Source organism: Thamnophis sirtalis, unplaced genomic scaffold (assembly GCF_051295495.1).
Source record: "Thamnophis sirtalis isolate CommonGarterSnake01/CBP01778 unplaced genomic scaffold, rThaSir2_p1.2 scaffold_2, whole genome shotgun sequence".
Taxonomy (NCBI): domain Eukaryota; kingdom Metazoa; phylum Chordata; class Lepidosauria; order Squamata; family Natricidae; genus Thamnophis; species Thamnophis sirtalis.
In genome coordinates this window covers 15,435,893-15,455,992 of record NW_028261382.1, presented here as the reverse complement: position 1 = coordinate 15,455,992, position 20,100 = coordinate 15,435,893, and the positions used below count along the sequence as shown (strand labels likewise).

At 42.6% G+C, this 20,100-nt stretch overlaps 2 protein-coding genes across 2 annotated transcripts in view; both read left to right on the top strand.

The window, feature by feature from the left end:
* ALDH1A3 (aldehyde dehydrogenase 1 family member A3) overlaps window positions 1-7,950 on the top strand; it is a 51,787-nt gene extending 43,837 nt beyond the window's left edge. Inside the window, exons 9-13 of the mRNA XM_087704320.1 lie at window positions 1,108-1,292; window positions 2,328-2,492; window positions 3,271-3,428; window positions 5,036-5,110; window positions 6,572-7,950. Coding sequence (XP_087560446.1) covers window positions 1,108-1,292; window positions 2,328-2,492; window positions 3,271-3,428; window positions 5,036-5,110; window positions 6,572-6,644 — 656 coding nt within the window. The 3' untranslated portion in view covers window positions 6,645-7,950. The remainder of the gene's footprint in view (window positions 1-1,107; window positions 1,293-2,327; window positions 2,493-3,270; window positions 3,429-5,035; window positions 5,111-6,571) is intronic.
* An 8,528-nt stretch (window positions 7,951-16,478) lies between these two features.
* Window positions 16,479-20,100, top strand: part of LRRK1 (leucine rich repeat kinase 1) — an 86,302-nt gene continuing 82,680 nt past the window's right edge. The window contains exon 1 of the mRNA XM_087704319.1: window positions 16,479-18,507. Within this exon, the coding sequence (XP_087560445.1) occupies window positions 18,393-18,507 (115 nt within the window). The 5' untranslated portion in view covers window positions 16,479-18,392. The remainder of the gene's footprint in view (window positions 18,508-20,100) is intronic.

Here is a 20,100-nt window from a genome sequence, read left to right as displayed (position 1 = left end):
CCTATTCAGAATTCTGAATGGAGGAGCCATGTCTCCATGGGATATAGATATTATGCCTTTCAGTCAGTATTGATGCCCATCTGGTTCCTGCAGTTTTCTTGGCAAAGTTTCAGAAGTAGTTGTGATTGCTAAGAGAGAATGACTGATCCAAAGTTACCAGCTAGCTCTATGCCCAAGATGGGACTAGAACTCAAGAGTTTTCTGATTCTAATCTGGTATCTTAACCACTACACCAGCAGTCCCCAACCTCTGGGGCACCAGAGACTGGTTCCGTAGAGGAAGGGTTTTCCATGGACTGGAGAGGGTGTGGTTTCATGTGCTGCCTGCATCCCACAGATGAGGCTTCGTTTGTTTGTGTGGTCCGGTTTCTAGCTTGCCACAACCTGGTGCTAGTCCCTAAGACGGGGTTAGGAAATGCTTCTCAAAATGCTTCTCTAAACTTGGACATGTTCCTGCAATTTTCTAGGCAACATTTCCAGAAGTGGCTTGCCATTACCATCTTCCTGGGGCCGATAGAGGCCGGCCCAAAATTATCCAGCTGGCTTTGTACTTAAGGCAGAACTAGAACTCCCAATCTCCTGGTTTCTAATGTAGCCTCAACCCCTAAATCAAACTGGGTCTCCCATGGGAAAAATGCCTACTCTTTCTTCAAAGCTGTGCAAATCTATTTTTTTTTAAATAATTTTTTTTTAAAAAAAAATTAATATTCCATCTTTAGTTCAACCGTGTGTTGTCTGGGTATAAATATCTATGTTAAACAATAATCAAAATCACAACATCCTTTGTTAAATTAATATTGATTCTGCAATCTTTAACATAACAATATTCCACATATTGATTCTACAATATTAGCATCATAATATTCAACATAGTCCTACTATTTACTTATCTCTTTTAATATTTCTTTGTTTCCCTATTTCTAACTTCCATTGTTATTATTTAACCATGGGTAAAATAGACCCCATACCTGCAAATCCAAATTGTGTATGTAAAGACACCAATTCAAATGTTACAAAGGGGGAAAAGTTACCTCTATCAAGCAGTTTCGGGATATTGCAGCTGCCTGTGCTAATATTTTTTACTCCTTTCTCTCGGACATCTTTCCAGTGGACTTAGCTGTGGATTGCGCCCACCAGGGTGTCTTCTTCAACCAAGGTCAATGCTGCACAGCGGCTTCACGTGTTTTTGTGGAAGAGCAGATATACCCAGAATTTGTCAAACGCAGCGTGGAATATGCAAAGAAGCGACTCGTGGGAGACCCGTTTGATTTCCAAACGGAGCAGGGACCACAGGTATTATATTACGTTGGAAGAACTGTCATGGCTAAGTTGGAACTAAAACTCACCGTCTCCTGGTGATTGGCCCCCAAAGTTAACCTGCTGGCTTTCATGGCTAAAGTGGAGCTAGAACTCACAGTCTCCCAATTTCTAACCCGGTGCCTTAACCATTAGACCAAACCGGCTCTTAAATACAATAATACAATACAATACAATAGCAGAGTTGGAAGGGACCTTGGAGGTCTTCTAGTCCAACCCCCTGCCTAGGCAGGAAACCCTATACCATTTCAGACAAATAGCTATCCAACATCTTCTTAAAGACTTCCAGTGTTGGGGCATTCACAACTTCTGGAGCCAAGCTGTTCCACTGATTAATTATTCTAACTGTCAGGAAATTTCTCCTTAGTTCTAAGTTGTTTCTCTCCTTGATTAGTTTCCACCCATTGCTTCTTGTTCTACACTCAGGTGCTTTGGAGAATAGTTTGACTCCCTCTTCTTTGTATGTTCCATTTGTAGGTTTCATCCCACCAAGTTTCTATAATGGCAAAAATATCATATCTGCCCTCATTTACTTGAATTTCTACTTACCCTGTTTATTCCACATACTCTGTGCATTGGTGTATAGACATTTGAGTCCATTTTGATTGACCCTGTGTTTACTGTCTACATAACCAGTGTTATGCCTGACTGCCCCTATTTTCTTGCCACCTGTATGATTCGTGCACATGGTATGGCACTCACTATTAAATGCTTGGTTTTGCTTTACAGCAGGAGTGATAATCTTACCCGCACAAACATCTATGTTATATGCACTGATAACCCTACGAATTTTAGGTTGCTGGGGACAGAAATGCTCTGTATCATTTAATTCTCTGTCCCCGCTGTTTAAAAATAATTATTAAATGTTAGGTGTGTTATGTTTTCCATGAGGAAGACTCTCTTAAAGCTTGGATGAGAAATAAGCCCCATGTTGATCTGGATGTTACACTATTACCATCCATTTCTAGTTCTCGTAAGAGCGGTAAAGAAATTGTATCTTTATTTTCATAGATCGATCAGCAGCAGTTTGACAAGATCTTGGACCTGATCGAAAGTGGGAAGAAAGAAGGTGCCAAGTTGGAATGTGGCGGTTTAGCGATGGGCGATTGTGGTCTGTTCATCAAACCCACCATTTTTTCAGAAGTCACAGACAATATGCGAATTGCCAAAGAGGAGGTATTTATTTATCTATTCAACACATTTATGTAACCTCCCAACTCACACACAGTGGCAAGGACAATGGTAGATGTATATTTGGGGTGGTTAAAAAAGAACCCATTTTTGTTCATAATCGTGGCCATTCACCCTTTATAAAAAAAAATAAAGAGGCGCGTGGATCAAAGTAAAACACTAGGTGTTTCTCGCCGGATGCTCTCCAAAATGTTTTGGGACTTCGGTTCACAGAATTTTGTCCTGTTGTGACAACACAACCGAAAGACACCAGATGGGAATTCCACACAACGTTTGGACCAATAGTTGCAGAAGTTGATGGAGTTGACTGAAATGGCAAAACTGACCATTCTGGTTAGAGAAAGGAATATAAGTACTTTTGTGTCTGCATAGAAACCACTTCTGAACTTAGGGCTTGAAGTGGAAAAGAATAAAACTTTGATTTGGGGTTTTATTGATTAGATTGATAGCTCCTCATCTAAATGGCTTGTTCGTATTATGAAAAATCAAAAAGTTGTGATTTGATGTTAATGCCTTACTTTACTGCAACAGAGAGAGTCAGGAGTCAATGTTTCTTTTTCTCTTATCCTCCCTCACCTCTCTTCCCCTTCTTCCTCCCCACCATTTTCCTATTTACTTTTGTTTTTTGCATTTATTTTATCTTATAACTCAATAAAAATGTTAAACAGGGGAATGCTACGTGATGTGATTCCGGAATATCCTGGTATAAAAGGCAGATCCTTTAGGTAACATCTTCTGATGGCCGTGATTTTGATATCAATAGATTTTTGGACCTGTGCAGCCCATCACAAAGTTTAAAAGCCTACAAGAAGTCATACAGAGAGCCAATAATACAGAATATGGACTCACAGCAGCGGTGTTTACGAAGAACTTGGATAGAGCTTTGACATTAGCTTCAGCACTACAATCTGGCACTGTCTGGTGAGGGGCATTTTTTTTTCTTTTCTGCAGAAAGTCACTTCGTTAAGTAATTGCAGCTCAATCTTCTGATTTCAGCAGCGGTAGGATTCAATTTTTTTCACTACTGGTTCTATGGGCATGGTGTAGTTTGGTGGGTGTGGCTTGGTGGGTGTGGCAGGGGAAGGATACTGCAAAATCCCCATACCTTCCCCACTCCAGGGGAAGGATACTGCAAAATCTCTATTCCCTTCCCACTCCAGGTGAAGGACACTGAAATCCCCATTCCCTCCCAACTCCAGGAGAAGGATACTGCAAAATCTCCATTCTCTCCCCAACCCACTAACCTGCTTTCCAGTTCTGTTCTCCTCTGCAGGGCAACAGAAGAAGACCCAGCCAATCATCTGGGACTCGGGAGGCAGTGAATAGATAGGGGCGGGGCCAGCCAGAGGTGGTATTTGCCGGTTCTCCAAACTACTCAAAATTTCCACTACTGGTTTGCCAGAACCAGCCAGAACTGGCTGAATACTACCTCTGGTTTGCAGGCATCGTAGACAAAATTATGTCCCTGTCCCCTCCTCCTTATTCTGACCTTAGAGTACAGTTTTAAGTTTCTGGGTGTTATCATAAAAGAGGACCTGACCTGGTGCACTCACATTGCAGCACTGGTCAAAAGGGCCCAGCAGAGATTATTCTATCTGAGATTTCTCTAGAAACAACAACCAAATAGAAAACTGCTGGTGATCTTCTACTGCTGCACCATAGAGAGTATTTTAACTTACTGCACCTGCGTATGGTTTGTCCATTGCACAGTGGCAGATAGGACAGAGGCTCAACGTCGTTGCCCAGAGGATCATGGGTTGCCCTCTCCCCTCTTTGGAAGAGCTTTATACCTCCCGCTGCCTTAAGAAAGTTCAAAACATCCTTAAAGATCCATCTCATCCTGGGCACCCTTTTTTTTGAACTATTACCATCTGGCAGACGGTACAGGATAATAAGAACAAGGACAAATAGGCTGAAAAACAGCTTCTATCCCAGGGCAGTAACTATATTAAATTCTACTGTATACAATAATCTATTGTATTACTGCAATATCAAGGGTTTTCAATTCCATTGTATAGAATGTGTAGGATGTGTTTTTGTGTTTTAATTTTCATGCATAATGTACATTGAAGATTTAATTCTGCTGTACAAGGTGCAATGACAGTAAAGTACTACTGCTATTATTAAGTTGTTTTGCCTAGTTAATACATGAAATGAATTTATATTAGTTAATACTTATAAAGAAATAGGGATGTAGGGTTAACGCAGAGGTGGGTTGCTCCTGGTTCGGCACGGATCGGGCAAACCAGTAGTGGTGGCGGTGGGAGGCTCCGTCCATCCACCTGCCCGCATGCGCAGAAGCATCCCCGCACAAGCAGAAGCAAACTGGTAAGCCCCAGGATTTGCAATCCACCTCTGGGTTAACGCAACACACTAAGTCATGCTGTAGCTTGTTTGGCTGTGTCGTAAGTACGTTTCCAGATGTGGTTCCTTCAGGAAAACATAGTTAAGCACACCAAGGCTTGGCTTAGAGTGTAAGCTCTTTCCAAGCAGTAAATCTGTATTATTCATCTCTTTGTTTTCCACAGGATCAATTGCTACAACTCCTTCTTTGCACAAGCTCCCTTCGGTGGTTTTAAAATGTCAGGAAACGGCAGAGAATTGTAAGTCTGGCTTTTGTTTTTGAAGAAAATTAAGCTGGAGAGTGGCAGGAGGCTTTGCCTGGGGAGGGTGAAAACGGCCTCTCTCCCACCCCACAGGCCCTCTGGAGGCTGGAAATGGCCCGTTTTCCAACTTCTGGGTTGCCCGTAGGGGCTTTTTTTCTTCCTCTCAAGGCTTCAAAGAAGTCTCCTGAAGTCTCTGGAGGGAGAAAAACAGCTCAACAGGCAAACCGGAGAGTCCATTCTTGGACTTCAGTTTTGCACGTTGGGTTGTTTTTCACCCTCCAGAGGCTTCCCTGAAAACGGCCCAAACTGAAGGCTGAAATCAGCTGGCCAGCGCACGCATGTGGGAAAATGGGAGGGGCGATTATATGGAGTATGGGAGATAGATAGATAGATAGATAGATAGATAGATAGATAGATAGATAGATAGATAGATAGATAGATATTTCAAAATAACATTCCTTTCTCAGAGAGTCAAGGACAACTTGCTCTGCACATAGAGTGGCGTGACTGGGAGGCATCTCCAGTTGGGACGGTGCCTGATTGGACCATGTAATGGACATGTGATTGCAGGAAAAATGATTTCAGCAATAGAGTAGTAAATGTGTGGAACACGCTACCTAATCCTGTTGTTAGTTCCTGTAACACCTCCCCCCCCCCGCCCCGTACCTTTTACCTTATGCATTTCTTAAAAGGTCCCTAAGGGAGCATGCATAAGCGCACCAGCGTGCCTACCATCCCTGTCCTACTGTCCCATTTATATGTACTCTTTTTATGTGCTTATGGCTATGTTTGGTTTATTTATATCCATTTATTTGCGTCATTTTTTTCATGTGTTTTCATGCATTTCCTTGTTCTTGCTGACAAAGAAACAAATAAATAAATGTGGGTGCTGGGCAGGGACTTGAGCTTTCACTCGGGTGGGGAAAAGATGGAAACTTTCAGATTTGGGTTTCCCCAGATGTTCCAATATGACACCTGTAATAAAATGGAACTTTGAGGAACTTCAAGCCATGGAGTCTTCTTTCATTGGAACCAGGGGTGGGTTTCAGGCGGTTCGCGGCGGTCCCCGCGAACCGGTTGGTCGGCGAACCCGGAAATAAGTAACTTCCGGGAACGCCGAAGGATCCACCCGCCCGCCCACGTTTCTTACCCGGTTTTGACGAGTTCTGCGCTTCCACGCATGCGCAGAACGCATACAGCACCTGCGTGATCCTCCAGGAGCAGCTAGAGCATCGCACAGGTGCTAGTACGCATGCGTGCACTGCGCGCATGCACGAGGATGCCGCCGGCCCCGTTCCAACCGAACCGGTTGGAACGGGGCGAGAAACCCACCCCTGATTGGAACCCTTGAACCCTTATCTTTAGTACATTACGGTTGTGGGGAGAAAATATAGAGTGACTTTTTGGCATGCTTGAAGTTCTTGTATCTTAAAACTCAATTTTTTTGTTCATCTACAGAGGAGAATATGCTCTCTCAGAATACACCGAAGTGAAGACGGTCACCATTAAACTGTCCCAGAAGACCTGTTGAGCTATGGATGCACGGAGGCTAAAAGTTCTGACACTCTGAATGTTGACACATAACACGGATGGAGGGGCACCTGCCAGAATTGAAAAGGGGGAAATTGGAAATTTTCCTTCCTTTAAAGAAAGGAAACCAAACGATCTCCCCCCACCCCACCAAGATGGTTTTGTTGAGCTGCTCCTTCGAATTCAAAATTAATTAACTGGTTTTTTTTTCCAAAATAGATTTGGTCCAATCAGCTGCAAGATCTTTCCAGCAGTCTGGTGATCTTCCAGAGGGGTTAGGACTTGATTTCCCATAGATCCTAGTCCTTTGGTGGTTGTGCTAGGAACTCTGGGAACTGAGGCCCAGAACATCTGGAAGAATCAGACGAAGAATGAAAGACCATCGTGAAAGTATTTTCAGGTAGCCAAACTCCAGTCCATCCAAAGAGGTACTGAGGTTAGGGAACGGATTTGCAAATGGAGTCCTGAAGCCGTTCGACATTTTTTATATTTCTTCACTTAGGACTGTTTTCCAAATTTCTCAGAAAATACTTTCATCGAGAGTGTTGAAGGCTAGATGAAGGCAGTTTCTCCTTGCAATTTCCCCCCCTTGTCTCTTAGTCTTTGTTCACATGAATTAGGGTCGCATTTTTTTGTAATTTAGCTATTCATCTCTGTTTTGAGGGGTTTCAGGCAAATATTTCACTATTGGCAAATAGTAATACAAATAAGGAAGGATCCTAGATGCTCTTGTGAGTTTCTTGTCCATTAACTTTCCCCAAGTACTTGCACAGACATATGTTTTTTTCCCCTTCTGGATGTTGTACAAAAGCATTATAAGACAGCTACAGTAATTGCCTCTCTTGTATGCATTTAATGATCACTGTCTACAGTGCAATCTGGAATCATTGGTTTATTTTTCTAGAGACTCTTTTTGAAATAAATATACTCCTCGTTGTGATTTCAAGCTTTTTCAATGTCTTGTAATTATTGACGGTAACCGTATTTTATTATGGTTTTGTACACACTGAATTTTTCTTTTCTTTTTTTCACTTTGGAAATTAAAATCTTAGGCACTATTGTAAAGTACAACCTTGTAGAGTCTTTATATTATTTCATTGCATGTTAGTGCTGTCTTTTGGTATGAAGTATCATTAAATGTTTAAATATAAATAAATATATAAATATATCTATATATTTATAAATTAGAATGCAATTAATCTAATGTATTTTTTATTGCTGATTGTACATGGAAATAATTTGCTTATTTTAAAAGTTATCTCTTGTAATAGTAGCACTACAGTTAATAAAATATAATTTTTACAATCCGACTTGCTCGTACCTGAGTGGAGATTCCATATACTGCAAAATAGATTTTTTTTTTTAAAAAAAAGAATATTTAAACAATAATAAAGAAAAGAATACAAACTAAACTCAGACAGGACCAGAACAAGAAAAAAATAGAAAGTCAAGAAAGAAAGAAAGAAAGAAAGAAAGAAAGAAAGAAAGAAAGAAAGAAAGAAAGAAAGAAAGAAAGAAAGAAAAAGACGAAGGGAGAAGGAAGGAAGGGAAGGGAAGAAAGGAAGAGAGACAAAAGGGGAAAGAAAGGAATAGAAGGCTTCAGGAAAGCCTCCAGAGCCTAGAGAGGGCGAAAATCCCCCCCCCAAGTATGTACGGGTCGCTTGCGCATGTGTAGGTGGGCGGTTGCTCACACAGGTGGAGGGATATCACATGCATGCACACAGTTTTGGCACAACTTTAGAAAAACGTTAACATCACTGCTATAGGGTCTCCTGCTTGAGCCAGGAGTTGGACTAGAAGACCTCCAAGGTCCCTTCCAGCTCTGTTCTCAATCAAAAAAGATGAGTGATATGGAGACTAGGAGCTTTAGCATGAACATAGAAGGTGTGAAGCAGTCTCTTCTTGTGCCATATCCATCATCGGACGTTGGCGATCCTATTTTTATCAACAGCTGCACGAATAAGTGCTATTGAGTTTTGTCCAAACCAGGCCCTTAGATTTTGAAGCCATGATGTTCTTCAGAGTTGCTCTTCGGTTCTACATGCTGTTTCTCCAGCACCCTCCTTCCAATTTGGGTGGGTCAGTGCTCTACTATGATCTCATAACAGTTGCTTATTTAGAGCATAATTGAGACACGGTGATAGATTTGGGAGATGCATTTGAATTCTTTCAAAGCAGTGCATGGAGATTGATTGCCTTCAAATATCCAGCATCTGGTTTGCAAAGACGTATTGCCTCTAGATACGTTGTTTTGCCTTAGGTCTCCTAACTAGTAGTAGAACCATCCTCCATGAGTAGAACCATCCGCCTCCTTGGTTTGTCTAATCCAACCCAAGGACATTCAGATATGTTGGGATGGCTTCTTCTTCTTTTTGTGCCCTATCAGTCATTGGACGTTGGAGATCATGTTTGCCATCCTATTTTTATCAACAGCCACATGAAAAAATGCTATTGAGTTTTGTCCAAGCCAGTCCCTTAGATTTTGAAGCCACGATGTTCTTCTTCTGCCTGTTCTTCTTCATTTGCCTTCAAACATTCCTTGGGGGATTAAGTGAAATATGCGGTATTTTTCCAAGTGTCGCATCACATGTCCAAAGTAGTCTTAACTTCCACTTTTTTATGGTTCTGATGATTTCCTTGGCTTTCCCAAGTGGTTTGGAGAAAGGTGTAGAGCAATGATCCCTTGTATGTCTTAAGAATCAGAGCTTGACATTGTTAAGCAGTTGCCAAGTTGATGATCATTCAAGGACATTTCCAAAGCTTCAGGCTACATTCTCCTGGGGCAACCATCCACAGCAGCCAGCATCTGTTAGCTGTCAAGAGCAGCAATGTGGTGAATGACTTAATGCTGGAAGAAGTAGCTGCAGTGGTGCATTTGATTTGCTCGTCACTCATAATGACGCCTGCATTTAGTTGTAGCACTCTCGATTCTCACTTCTGTTGCTTTGATGGCAAGCAAGGCATTGCAAATAAGAACATGATTGATTCGCGTTGAAAGGTTTTTAATGGATTTACATTGACACAACATAGCTATGCTTCTCTTGCCAGGAATTAAATTTATTTTTTTTGTACAGTGTCCTGATTTGAGATCTGCAAATTTTCTGGAAATTATATTTACAAATTGCTCTACTTGCAGAGTAGTAATACTATCCCAGTTTTGAAAAGTTGTTTACAACCTTCATTAGTGCTTCTTTAACTTGTTCAACACACACACACATCTATCTATCTATCCTATCCTATCCTATCCTATCCTATCCTATCCTATCTATCTATCATCTATCTATCTATCTATCTATCTATCTATCTATCTATCTATCTATCTATCTATCATCTATCATCTATCTATCTATCTATCTATCATCTATCTATCTATCTATCTATCTATCTATCTATCTATCTATCTATCTATCTATCATCTATCTATCTATCATCTATCTATCTATCTATCTATCTATCTATCTATCATCTATCTATCTTTATTTCTCTCTCTCTCTCATCTCTCTCTAATCTATTTTATCTATCAACTCTCTTTATCTCTCATCTCTCATATCTCTCTCATCTCTATCTTGCTCTCTAATCTATCTAATTATCTATTTTTATCTCTATCTCTCTATCTATCATCTATCTTTCTCTGTCTCTCTGTCATCTATCATCTCTCTCTCTCTCTCTCTCTCTCTCTCTCTCTTCTCCCCCTCTCTCACCCTCTCTCCCCCCCCCTCTCTCTGCTTTCCTGTCTGATCATATATTCTTTATGAAACCTGCTTTACCTAGTAGAATGGCAGCTGTGCCAGGGAAATAGGGAAAGGAATACTCCCCTGGTTGCAGGCTTCTTAAATTTTAGAGGAGTGATTTTTTTTTACCCTATGAGTAATCATGCAGCAATCCTATTTTCTGTATAAGATCTCCAGCTGCGCAGAGGAGCAAACAAACAAACAAACAAACAAACGCACTCGGGGGATGGAGAAGTTGAACGTTGCAAGAAGGATTCCTTCGCAAAACCAAGAAACCCGAAGGCAGATAGGGGGCCGATGCTAAGAAATAACAGAAGAACGGAGTTGGAAGGGACCTTAGAGGTCGTCTAGTCCAACCTCTTGCAGGAAAGTCGGAAGCGATGCCAAAGGGGGGAGGGGGGGAACAGCGGACGGGATGGAGAAAAGGATGGGACGGGGAGGGCGCTTGGTGGAAAACCTGCCTGACGCGCGCGCTCAGGCTCCTCTCCCCAATCCAGCTGGGTTGCGCCGCCCGCGCTCGCCTCCCGCAGAACTTCCACAGCTGCGCCCGCCCGCCCTCGCCTTGCGCCGCCCTAGAAGCCGGAGGCGGCACTCAGACTCGCCTTCCCAAGCCGGAAGACCCCACCCCCGGCCGGGCAATCGAGGAAGTGGCGGGGCTGCTCAAGCAGGGAAGCCGAACGCTTCCTCCTCCTCCTCTCCTCCTCCGGCTTGGCTCCGTTTCCCCCAGCGGCGCAGGCAAGGACGGTGGGCGTCCCGGGCAGTTGGCCTTTCTGCGCACCCCCTCCCCGCTTTCTTCCTCTTTCCAAGTCCCGAGACGTGGAAAGCGCACGCCGAGGTGCCCCGCGAGTCTTGCCCAGATGGAGGGCGCGGGGAGCGAGGCCCCGGTAAGTGTGCGCAGGCTGGAAGCCTCGTGGCGCGAAGGATTGCGCTTGTTGGAGGCATCTCTCTAGGGACCGCTGGAGGAAAACGAGCGCAGTCCCGAAGACCAAGAGGAAGGCGGGGCAGGGGAATTGAACGGGGCGCGTGGGGACCCTCCAAATTCCCAAGACTCCAACTGGCATCCTGTGCAGCTGGGCGAGGCTGGCTTGCCCGTTGCCCAAAGTTGCAGCCAGCCTCGGCTTCTGGGTGCTGTCCAACATGCGCTGCTTTGGGGGCAAAGGCAGGCTTAGCGTGAGCCCCGATCCGGACGAACTCCCTGCCGCTTTCTGGATCTGCTGCTGTCGCTTGCTCTTATTGGGGATCTTCCTCGTTTCAAGATGCTGGGTACCCCAAGACAAGGGAAGTCAGCTCAGCCCTCTCCGCCTTCCTTTTAGGGGGTTGGGACGTCGCTTTCTCTTCCTCTCCGCTTCGCTTCCTCTACCCATTCAGCAGCTGCACAGAGCAGGTCATGTCAGATGAACAGACCTGGAAGGGACCTTGTGGGCAGTGAGGAGCCATTCCCTCCCCAGTCCAGGGGAAGGATACTGCAAAATCTCTATTCCCTCCCCACTCCAGAGAAGGATACTACAAAATCCCCATTCCCTCCCCACTCCAGAGGAAGGTTACTGCAAAATCTCCATTCCCTCCGCACTCCAGGGGAAGGATACTGCAAAATCCCCATTCCCTCCCCACTGCAGGGGAAGGATACTGCAAAATCCCCACTCCAGGGGAAGGATACTGCAAAATCCCCATTCCCTCCCCACTCCAGGGGAAGGTTACTGCAAAATCCCCATTCCCTCCCCACTCCAGAGAAGGATACTGCAAAATCCCCATTCCCTCCCCACTGCAGGGGAAGGATACTGCAAAATCCCCACTCCAGGGGAAGGTTACTGCAAAATCCCCATTCCCTCCCCACTTCAGGGGAAGGATACTGTAAAATCCCCATTCCCTTCCCACTCCAGGGGAAGGATACTGCAAAATCTCCATTCCCTTCCCACTCTAGGAGAAGGATACTGCAAAATCCCCATTCCCTCCCCCACTCCAGGGGAAGGATACTGCAAAATCCCCATTCCCTCCCCACTCCAGGGGAAGGATACTGCAAAATCCCCATTCCCTCCCCACTCCAGGGGAAGGATACTGCAAAATCCCCATTCCCTCCCCACTTTGGGGCCAGCCAGAGGTGGCATTTGCTGGTTCTCCAAACTATTCAAAATTTCCACTACCGGTTCTCCAGAACCTGCTGGATTTCACCTCTGCTTGTGGGACATATAGTCAAACCTCTGCTGCCCAAACACCATTTCTGATTAGGTTAGAACCCTTTGCCTAAAAAAACTCTCTCCAACATGCTGACTTGACAGCCTCTCTTGCAATTGGAAAGTTCCATTGGGCGAAATCCGACCTGTTGGGAAGCCCAGCTTGCGGGAAAGTGGACCTACTTCTGTTTCTATCTTGCGATGTGGGGCCTCTTGATGGCATATCCACGCTTGTAAACTAGAGCAGACACTGATGCTTCCTGTCCATTTCCTAGCTAAGAAAACCCTTTTGGATTTGCAGAATTGCATTCTGAATGGCCCTTAAAGGGACAGGGCGGAAAGAGAAGGTTAACAGTTCTTTGGGAAGTCTTTGAAAATGGTAGAATATCTTCAGGAAAGTTTTTTTGAGCCTAGGATGAACACAGAACAGATTTGTAACTGTAAAATATATTTCAAGTTCCTTCTTGACATGCTATATTTCTTTGTGCAAGGAGCTGCTTCAGGGATAGGTAGCTGCATATATTCAAAAATAATACAATCCAGGAAGTTGTATTTTTGCATGTTCAAAAATATGTTTTTATGTTTTTTTTAATTGTGTTTAAATATTTCCATTACGTATTTCCATTGTAAGACAAATAATTGTTATTCCTCCTCTTTGCAAGATTTTGCTTTTAAGATCATGCCTGCCTTTTTAAAGTATCGTTATTAGCTAGCCTACTGTTGTGCATTGCAGAATAGACTCAGAACAAATGAAGCAGAATAGCACAGTTGGAAGGGACCTTGGAGGTCTTCCAGTCCAACCCACTGCTCGAGCAGGAGACCCCAAACCATTCCAGAAAAATGACTGTCCAATCTCTTCCAGTGATGGAGCACCCACAACCTCTGAAGGGAAGCTGTTCCACTGATTAATTGTTCTGTCAGGAAATGTCTCCTTTAGTTCCGTGTTGCTTCTCTTTTTGATTAGTTTCCATCCCTTGTTTCCTTGTCAGTTCCTGTAAACTGCAATTCCTGCAAATTTGAGTTGCTGGAAAATATGACTTCTGACTTTCTTCAAGGCAGATTATTTTGAAGATCAAAGAACTCTCCCAAGAAATCCTGGCTGAATTCTATAAAATAGTTTGCTAGAAGAAGAAAAGAAGATATACTTTTGTGATATACTTTGTCTTCCCGTGAGATGGTAAACTGATTTCTCAGCCAATCCCTTTAAGGCAAAATTTAGGTTATGACTGGAAAGAAGCAGCAGACCAATCAGAAAGAAGAGGGAAGATCCCAGCATTGGCATATTTGGAGGAAGTAAGTTTTTAGAAGTACGTTTTTTAAAAGAAAAAAATGCAAAAAGAGCAAGAAGTAAAAGCAAAACAATTTAACTCAAAACAATCCAGTTGAGTTTGTACAGCGTATCGGCTGAAAAACCAAGACCTGATTGAACTTAAAAAAAAAACAGTCCAATAGTAAAAGAAAGACAGTGTTTGGTCTTCTAACTTACTAGCCAAGCTGGAAACAAATTCTATCTTTAGCTGTTGTCAAAGAATCAAGGTATTTTTTTTCTCTTCCAGAAGAGTTGAAACCAAGATCTCTTTCATAACACAAAATACAGTTTATTTACTTTTGTCCTCTTGTAACTCTGCCTTGATGTCTGATCACGTTAAGTGGCACCCCTTATCAGCTCTAAGGGGTGCAATGGCTCAGTGGTTAAAGATGCTGAGCTTGTCAGCTGGAGAGCTGACAGTCCGGGTTTGAGACCCGAGCGGCACACAATGGGATGAGCTCCCATTCTTTGCCCCAGTTCCTGCCCACCTAGCAGTTCGAAAGCATGCAAATGCGAGTAGGTAAATAAATAACACTTCGGCGGGAAGGGAACAAGGTTTTGTGCCCCTTTGGTATATAGCCATGCTGGCCACATTACCATGGAAGGATTTTGGGACAACACTGGCTCCCCTCGGCCAAGAAATGGAGATGAACACCATGCCCTAGAATTGGGGAACTGACAAGGAACTGATGAGGAAATCTTTACCTTCATCTTATCAAAGCTACAGTTGGACTGAAGGGTTGAATATTTGCTTGCTAATTCTGTCTCCCACTTCTAGGCTCTGCCGCCTGTTGACTGATCCATTTGTGAGTCACAGATATTAAAGTTATAGTTCAACTCATGACTGAATGTATAGATGAGATAAAGAACAGGTAGATATTTTATCAAAGGCTGTACATTTGTGGAGTGACTGCTTTTTCAAACTTGACACCACATGGTTGTTGAGATGATAATTCAACCTTTTGTGACTTTGACAAACAGAACTTGGGGCAGGTAAAAATTATTGTAATCTGGGAAATACATGTTTGTGTGTGTGTGTGTGTGTGTGTGTGTGTGTGTCATTTGTGCTGATAAATAAATCAGCACAAATGCAACACAAATGTAACAAAGGCAACAGTAAAAATAATGGCTTTCTGTCTGGATGGTTTCTTGGGATGAGCCGATAGACAGAGAAAGGAAGCCGTATGCTTCCTCCCATATTTGGGCATACCAGGGGTTGTGACACAACACACAAACACACACACACACACACACACACACACATATATAAACTTGGATGTAATTTCACCTGTAAGTTGCATTCACCAAGTTTATTACTATATAAAAATTCAGAAAAACAGCATATAAAATGTGCATCAAAATATAAGATACCAGAGTAGTGAATTATTTCAAAAACATAAGAGTCTGAGTTGATAAATAAAATTACGAATATAATTATGTATTAGTCACTAGAATGACTAAATCTCTGATCGCCGATCCCTGGATTGTTTAGCCATTGCACAGCACTACCCTTGAGATGATATATGCCATGAAGAGATCCAGGGAATAATTTGAGAGCACCAAATTTATCAGATTGAATCATACTGATCAAGCTAATCCAAGTTTGTTTTTGACAGCGAATTATTCAATATCCAGAATGGCTGACATTGCCAAACCCAGAACCAAAATTCTGGTTCACCATGAGGTGTGAATCTAGGCTTCACGCGGTTTTCTCTCTGTCTTTGGCCTTTATTTGCAAAAAGCTGATGATGAAACAGGCTTACTCAATACCTCTGTTGTATGGATTAAGAGTAACAACTCAATTGTATATAAACAGACGAATCTGTTACATTTATTTTTCATTGTTGTAATACAGGTAGTCCCTGACTTATAAACACAATTGAGCCCCAAACTTCAGTTGTTGACATTTGTTAAGTGAGTTTTGCGACATGTTAATTGTATCATGTGGAAGTTCTGGAGGCCACCAAGTGAAGCCTTGCTGGTCCCCAAAATCCAGGCCTGATGGCCATGGTCCACATATAACAAGGGCAGAAGGATCCATAATGCAAAATGGATAAGAGTAGGCTTTCTGTTTTTCCCTCCTTTGAATTGAGGGGAGGGAGCTTAAAAGAAGTTTTCTTTGTATTCTGAACTACTTTGTAGACTAGCAATAGCAGTTAGACTTATATACCACTTCATAGAGCTTTCAGCCCTCTCTAAGCGGTTTAGAGAGTCAGCATATTGCCCCCAACAATCTGGATCCTCATTTTACCCACCTCGGAAGGATGGAAGGCTGAGTCAACCCTGAGCCGGTGAGATTTGAACAGCCGAACTGCAGAACTGCAGTCAGCTGAAGAACCTGCAGTGCTGCATTTAACCACTGCGCCACCTCACTAAAGGCCTACATGACCACTTTGTGACCGTTATTGTTCTCCAAATGGCAGGAAATTGCCGTCAGCATTGAGCTGCTGTGGTTAGAGGTTCTTTGGGAGTCCCTGAAAAATCATTTGAGAGCCACAGGTCGCTTTCTTTACCCAAAACCAAAAGAAAAAAGAAAAGAAAAGAAAAAAAAGATCTGGATTACCAGACACATCGTCTTGTAGTTTATTTTTTTAAAAAAATTATTTAGTTTGTCTAACAGGTACAAGATAACAGGTATAAATATGAACATGGGCATAAACAAGGGAAATGAATATATATAAATGGGAACAGTAGGAGAGGGATGGAAGGCACGCTGGTAGGCTTATGCATGCCCCTTATAGACCTCTTAGGAATGGGGTGAGGTCCACACTAGACAGTTTATGGCTAAAGTTATGGGGGTTTGAGGATGTAACAACAGAGTCAGGTAGTATATTGCAGGCGTTGACCACACTGTTGCTGAAATCATATTTTCTGCAATCGAGTTTGAAGCGGTTTACCTTGAGTTTGCATTTATTGTTTGCTCGTGTATTTTTGAGGCTGAAGCTGAAGATGTCATTGACAGGTAGGACATTGCAACAGACAATTTTGTGTACTACACTTAGGTCAGACCATAGGCATCGTAGTTTTAGGTTGTCCAAGTCCAAAATTTCAAGCCTGGTGGCATAGGGGATTCTATTATGAACAGACGAGTGGAGTCCTCTTCTCATGAAATACCTCTGGATTTGCTCGGTTGTATTAATGTATTAATGCATGTAGTGGTCCTACGTAGAATAACTTTTAAGGTTGTTATTTGATGTGTCTTCCCTGCAGAAGTTCATGGTCTGGCAAAGCTATTTGAAAGGACATGAGCTGCATAACCTTTGAGCCTCCAAACAAGTGCTCTTTTGTTTGATGAAGTGTGCTGGCATTTGCATAACGAAAGGGGAACTGCAGAAGCGGAGCTCTTGAAGGGGGTGGCAAAGATTGGGCATTTTATTGGTTATCTGCAAAATGAGTCTCTCAAGCCACCCGTTCAGTGCTGCAGATTCTCTGTCCTTTGCTAAAAGGGCCGATGCTTTTAAGCTTGAAGAGCAGATTTAGATAAGAGCCAGTCTTTCTTGACCTGAGTTCAACAGAAATGATCCATGGGGTTGATGTTCTGAACCATTCTTTGTTAAAACTCTACTTTTTAAAAATTCTTATGCAATAGATCAGAATATCGACTCTGTTTTCCCTAAAATAAGACCTCCCTTAAAATATTTAAATGCATGTGCAGCCGGTCCTTGCCATTTCCTGGGGGAAAGTGGAGGAACATGCCCCACACACTTCACATGCACAGAGGCCGCTCCCGCAAACCGTAGCTACCGCGGCCCTTCTCTTAGTGGCGGCCGTAAAAAGAGCGGCAGGCCCAGCGACATTAGGGCTGGCAAGAATGTGCCAGAAACAGAGACAGAACTTCCGGCCCTCTCTGGATCAGCTGATCCGAGGGCCTCGGGCCAAGGTTAAGGGGCCTCCTGCACCTCAAAAATAAGAAGACCTCCCCGAAAATAAGGCCAAGTGCTTATTTCTGGAGGTCAAAATAAAATAAGACCCTGTGTTATTTTTGGGGAAACACAATAGTTTAATTTATCCTGTTGTTTCCTTTCTCCAGCATAATTCTTCGCTTTTGATTTTTTTATAGATTCCATGTGATTTCAGGGGCTAAAACACTTCAGGGAAAATATAATATATTTAAATCCCATGTTTCCTTTATTCAAATTCACATATAATGGAAGTAAGCCTAAAATTATATAAGCAGCTAAGAGAGTACAAAATATAGTAATTCAGGAAAACCCATTCATGACAATGTATTACTATTTATACAACACCCTAAAATTTCCACTTAGATTTCCAGGAAAATGGGGCTAAAACACTTTAGAGAAATTGTAATATATTTATTCCGGAAATAAACTACATTTGCATTTAAAAAAAACACCTTAATCTTCACTATTACTGTTTTCTGCGGATTTGTTTAATAAAGGAAAATTAATTTGGATTACTCTGTTTTACTCTTCTTTTTTTAAAAGCAGAGCCATTCCCTTCGGAGCTGTGATGTATAATCTGGTGCTTTGAAGATGGATATGCTAGATTGGCTCTGCGGACGATGCTTCATATATTAGATGTGTTGGAGTGCTGATGGTTTAAAACTTTCTGCCAACTACGAGAGAATGTATTGGTGTGTCGGGAGAGAAGAAACTGCAGAAAATGGCGAGAATCCCAGAGAGGAGCAAGAAGGTAAGCATGAAACCAGAATGCTTCTTTTTTTACTTATCCGTTAGTCCAGGGGTCGGCAACCCACGGCTCTGGAGCCGCATGTGACTCTTTCATCCCTCTGCTGCAGCTCCTTGTCGCAGGTCAGCGCCACAATGAATAGGGATTTTGGTTAGGACCGGTAGAGGAAAAAGGATGCTGTGCTAGGAGGAGACTCTATGGTGTGGGAACCGGACTTTTGGTTGGCAGAGGAAAAAGGACACCGCGCTAGAAGGAGACTCTTTGGTGGGGGAAACCGGATTTCTGGGCAGCTCCAGAATTGAATGGGGGCTTCCAGTTGGGACCTTTGTGGCTCTTTGAATGTTTAAGCGTTAGTCAATGGAGGGTTTGGTCAAGTGGCGTAAATCCTTACATGGACCAGTGTGAACAAGGATGGGGTAGGTGGACATGCAATTCCCTACCTGTGTCTTTGTCCATCCCTCCATCCTTCTTTCTCCAATCCAAGGGAGATACTTACAGACTGTTGGCAAAACACACTCAACCAAGTGAGTGTAATAACTAGCAGCTGCGTTCACAACTGACACAAAAATGATCTGCTGTTAATTGTGTTTGAATTTTGAGGGTGATTATTCTAGCGTGCCAACCCAACTTTTTTATTGGTTCATGGTTGATGGACTGCAGAAACTCAGCTCAAAAATCTCATACATGTGTTGTGGGAATATAGAGGAGCAGGATAAATTGTTCCTTCCCATATTGGTAAAAGGTTTGTAGTTTCCCCCACACACATTCAGGGTCTTGTCTATATATATCTTATATATATATATCTTATTATCTATAATAACCTTGTGAAGTTGGTTGGTTTCCTCATCTGGATGAGGAAAATGAATGTAGCAAACAAGCTACAATATTGGGTTGTTCAAGAAACCCCCAGGACAAAATTTAATTTGAAATTGGGTAGCAGTACTCGCAGAAATCAATTTTCCTGGTTGTGAAACGCAGGTTTCGTTGTGTGAGAAAGTTTTGAAGTTTTAAGATTAGCAGAAAGTCAATATCTTCTGGTTCGTTATCCATTAACTGAAAAGCCTGTTAAAGCTGGCCTTCCCCCCCCCCCATCTTACACTTTGTAGTGTTGTACACGCTTTCAAGTGCTCTTAGTTGATGCAAATTCTACTTTGCATCTTATCAAAGAATTGGAAGATGTTCAAGAAAGCTGTTTAATGCTCGCATGTAAGAAAGATGGCAGTCTTTATAAGAAAAGTTTTTGTTAAACTTTTATTTTATTTTTCCTCCTCTATTTGGTAGTTTAACTTGGAGATGAATTTATATTTTACCAGCAAAGCAATAAAAGGAGACTATTATAGATCTATTTCAAGCTATTTAGCTCTCATCAGCTAGCCATATCCTTCTGGGATTCAAACCTGGGCTACTAGTTTTGGTTGCCATAATGTAAAAAAGATCTTGAGACTCTAGAAAGAGGGCAGAGAAGAGCAACAAAGAGGATTAGGGGACTGGAGGCTAAAACATAGGAGGAACGGTTGCAGGAACTGGGTATGTCTAGTTTAATGAAAAGAATTACTAGGGATGACATGATAGCAGTGTTCCAATATCTCAGGGGTT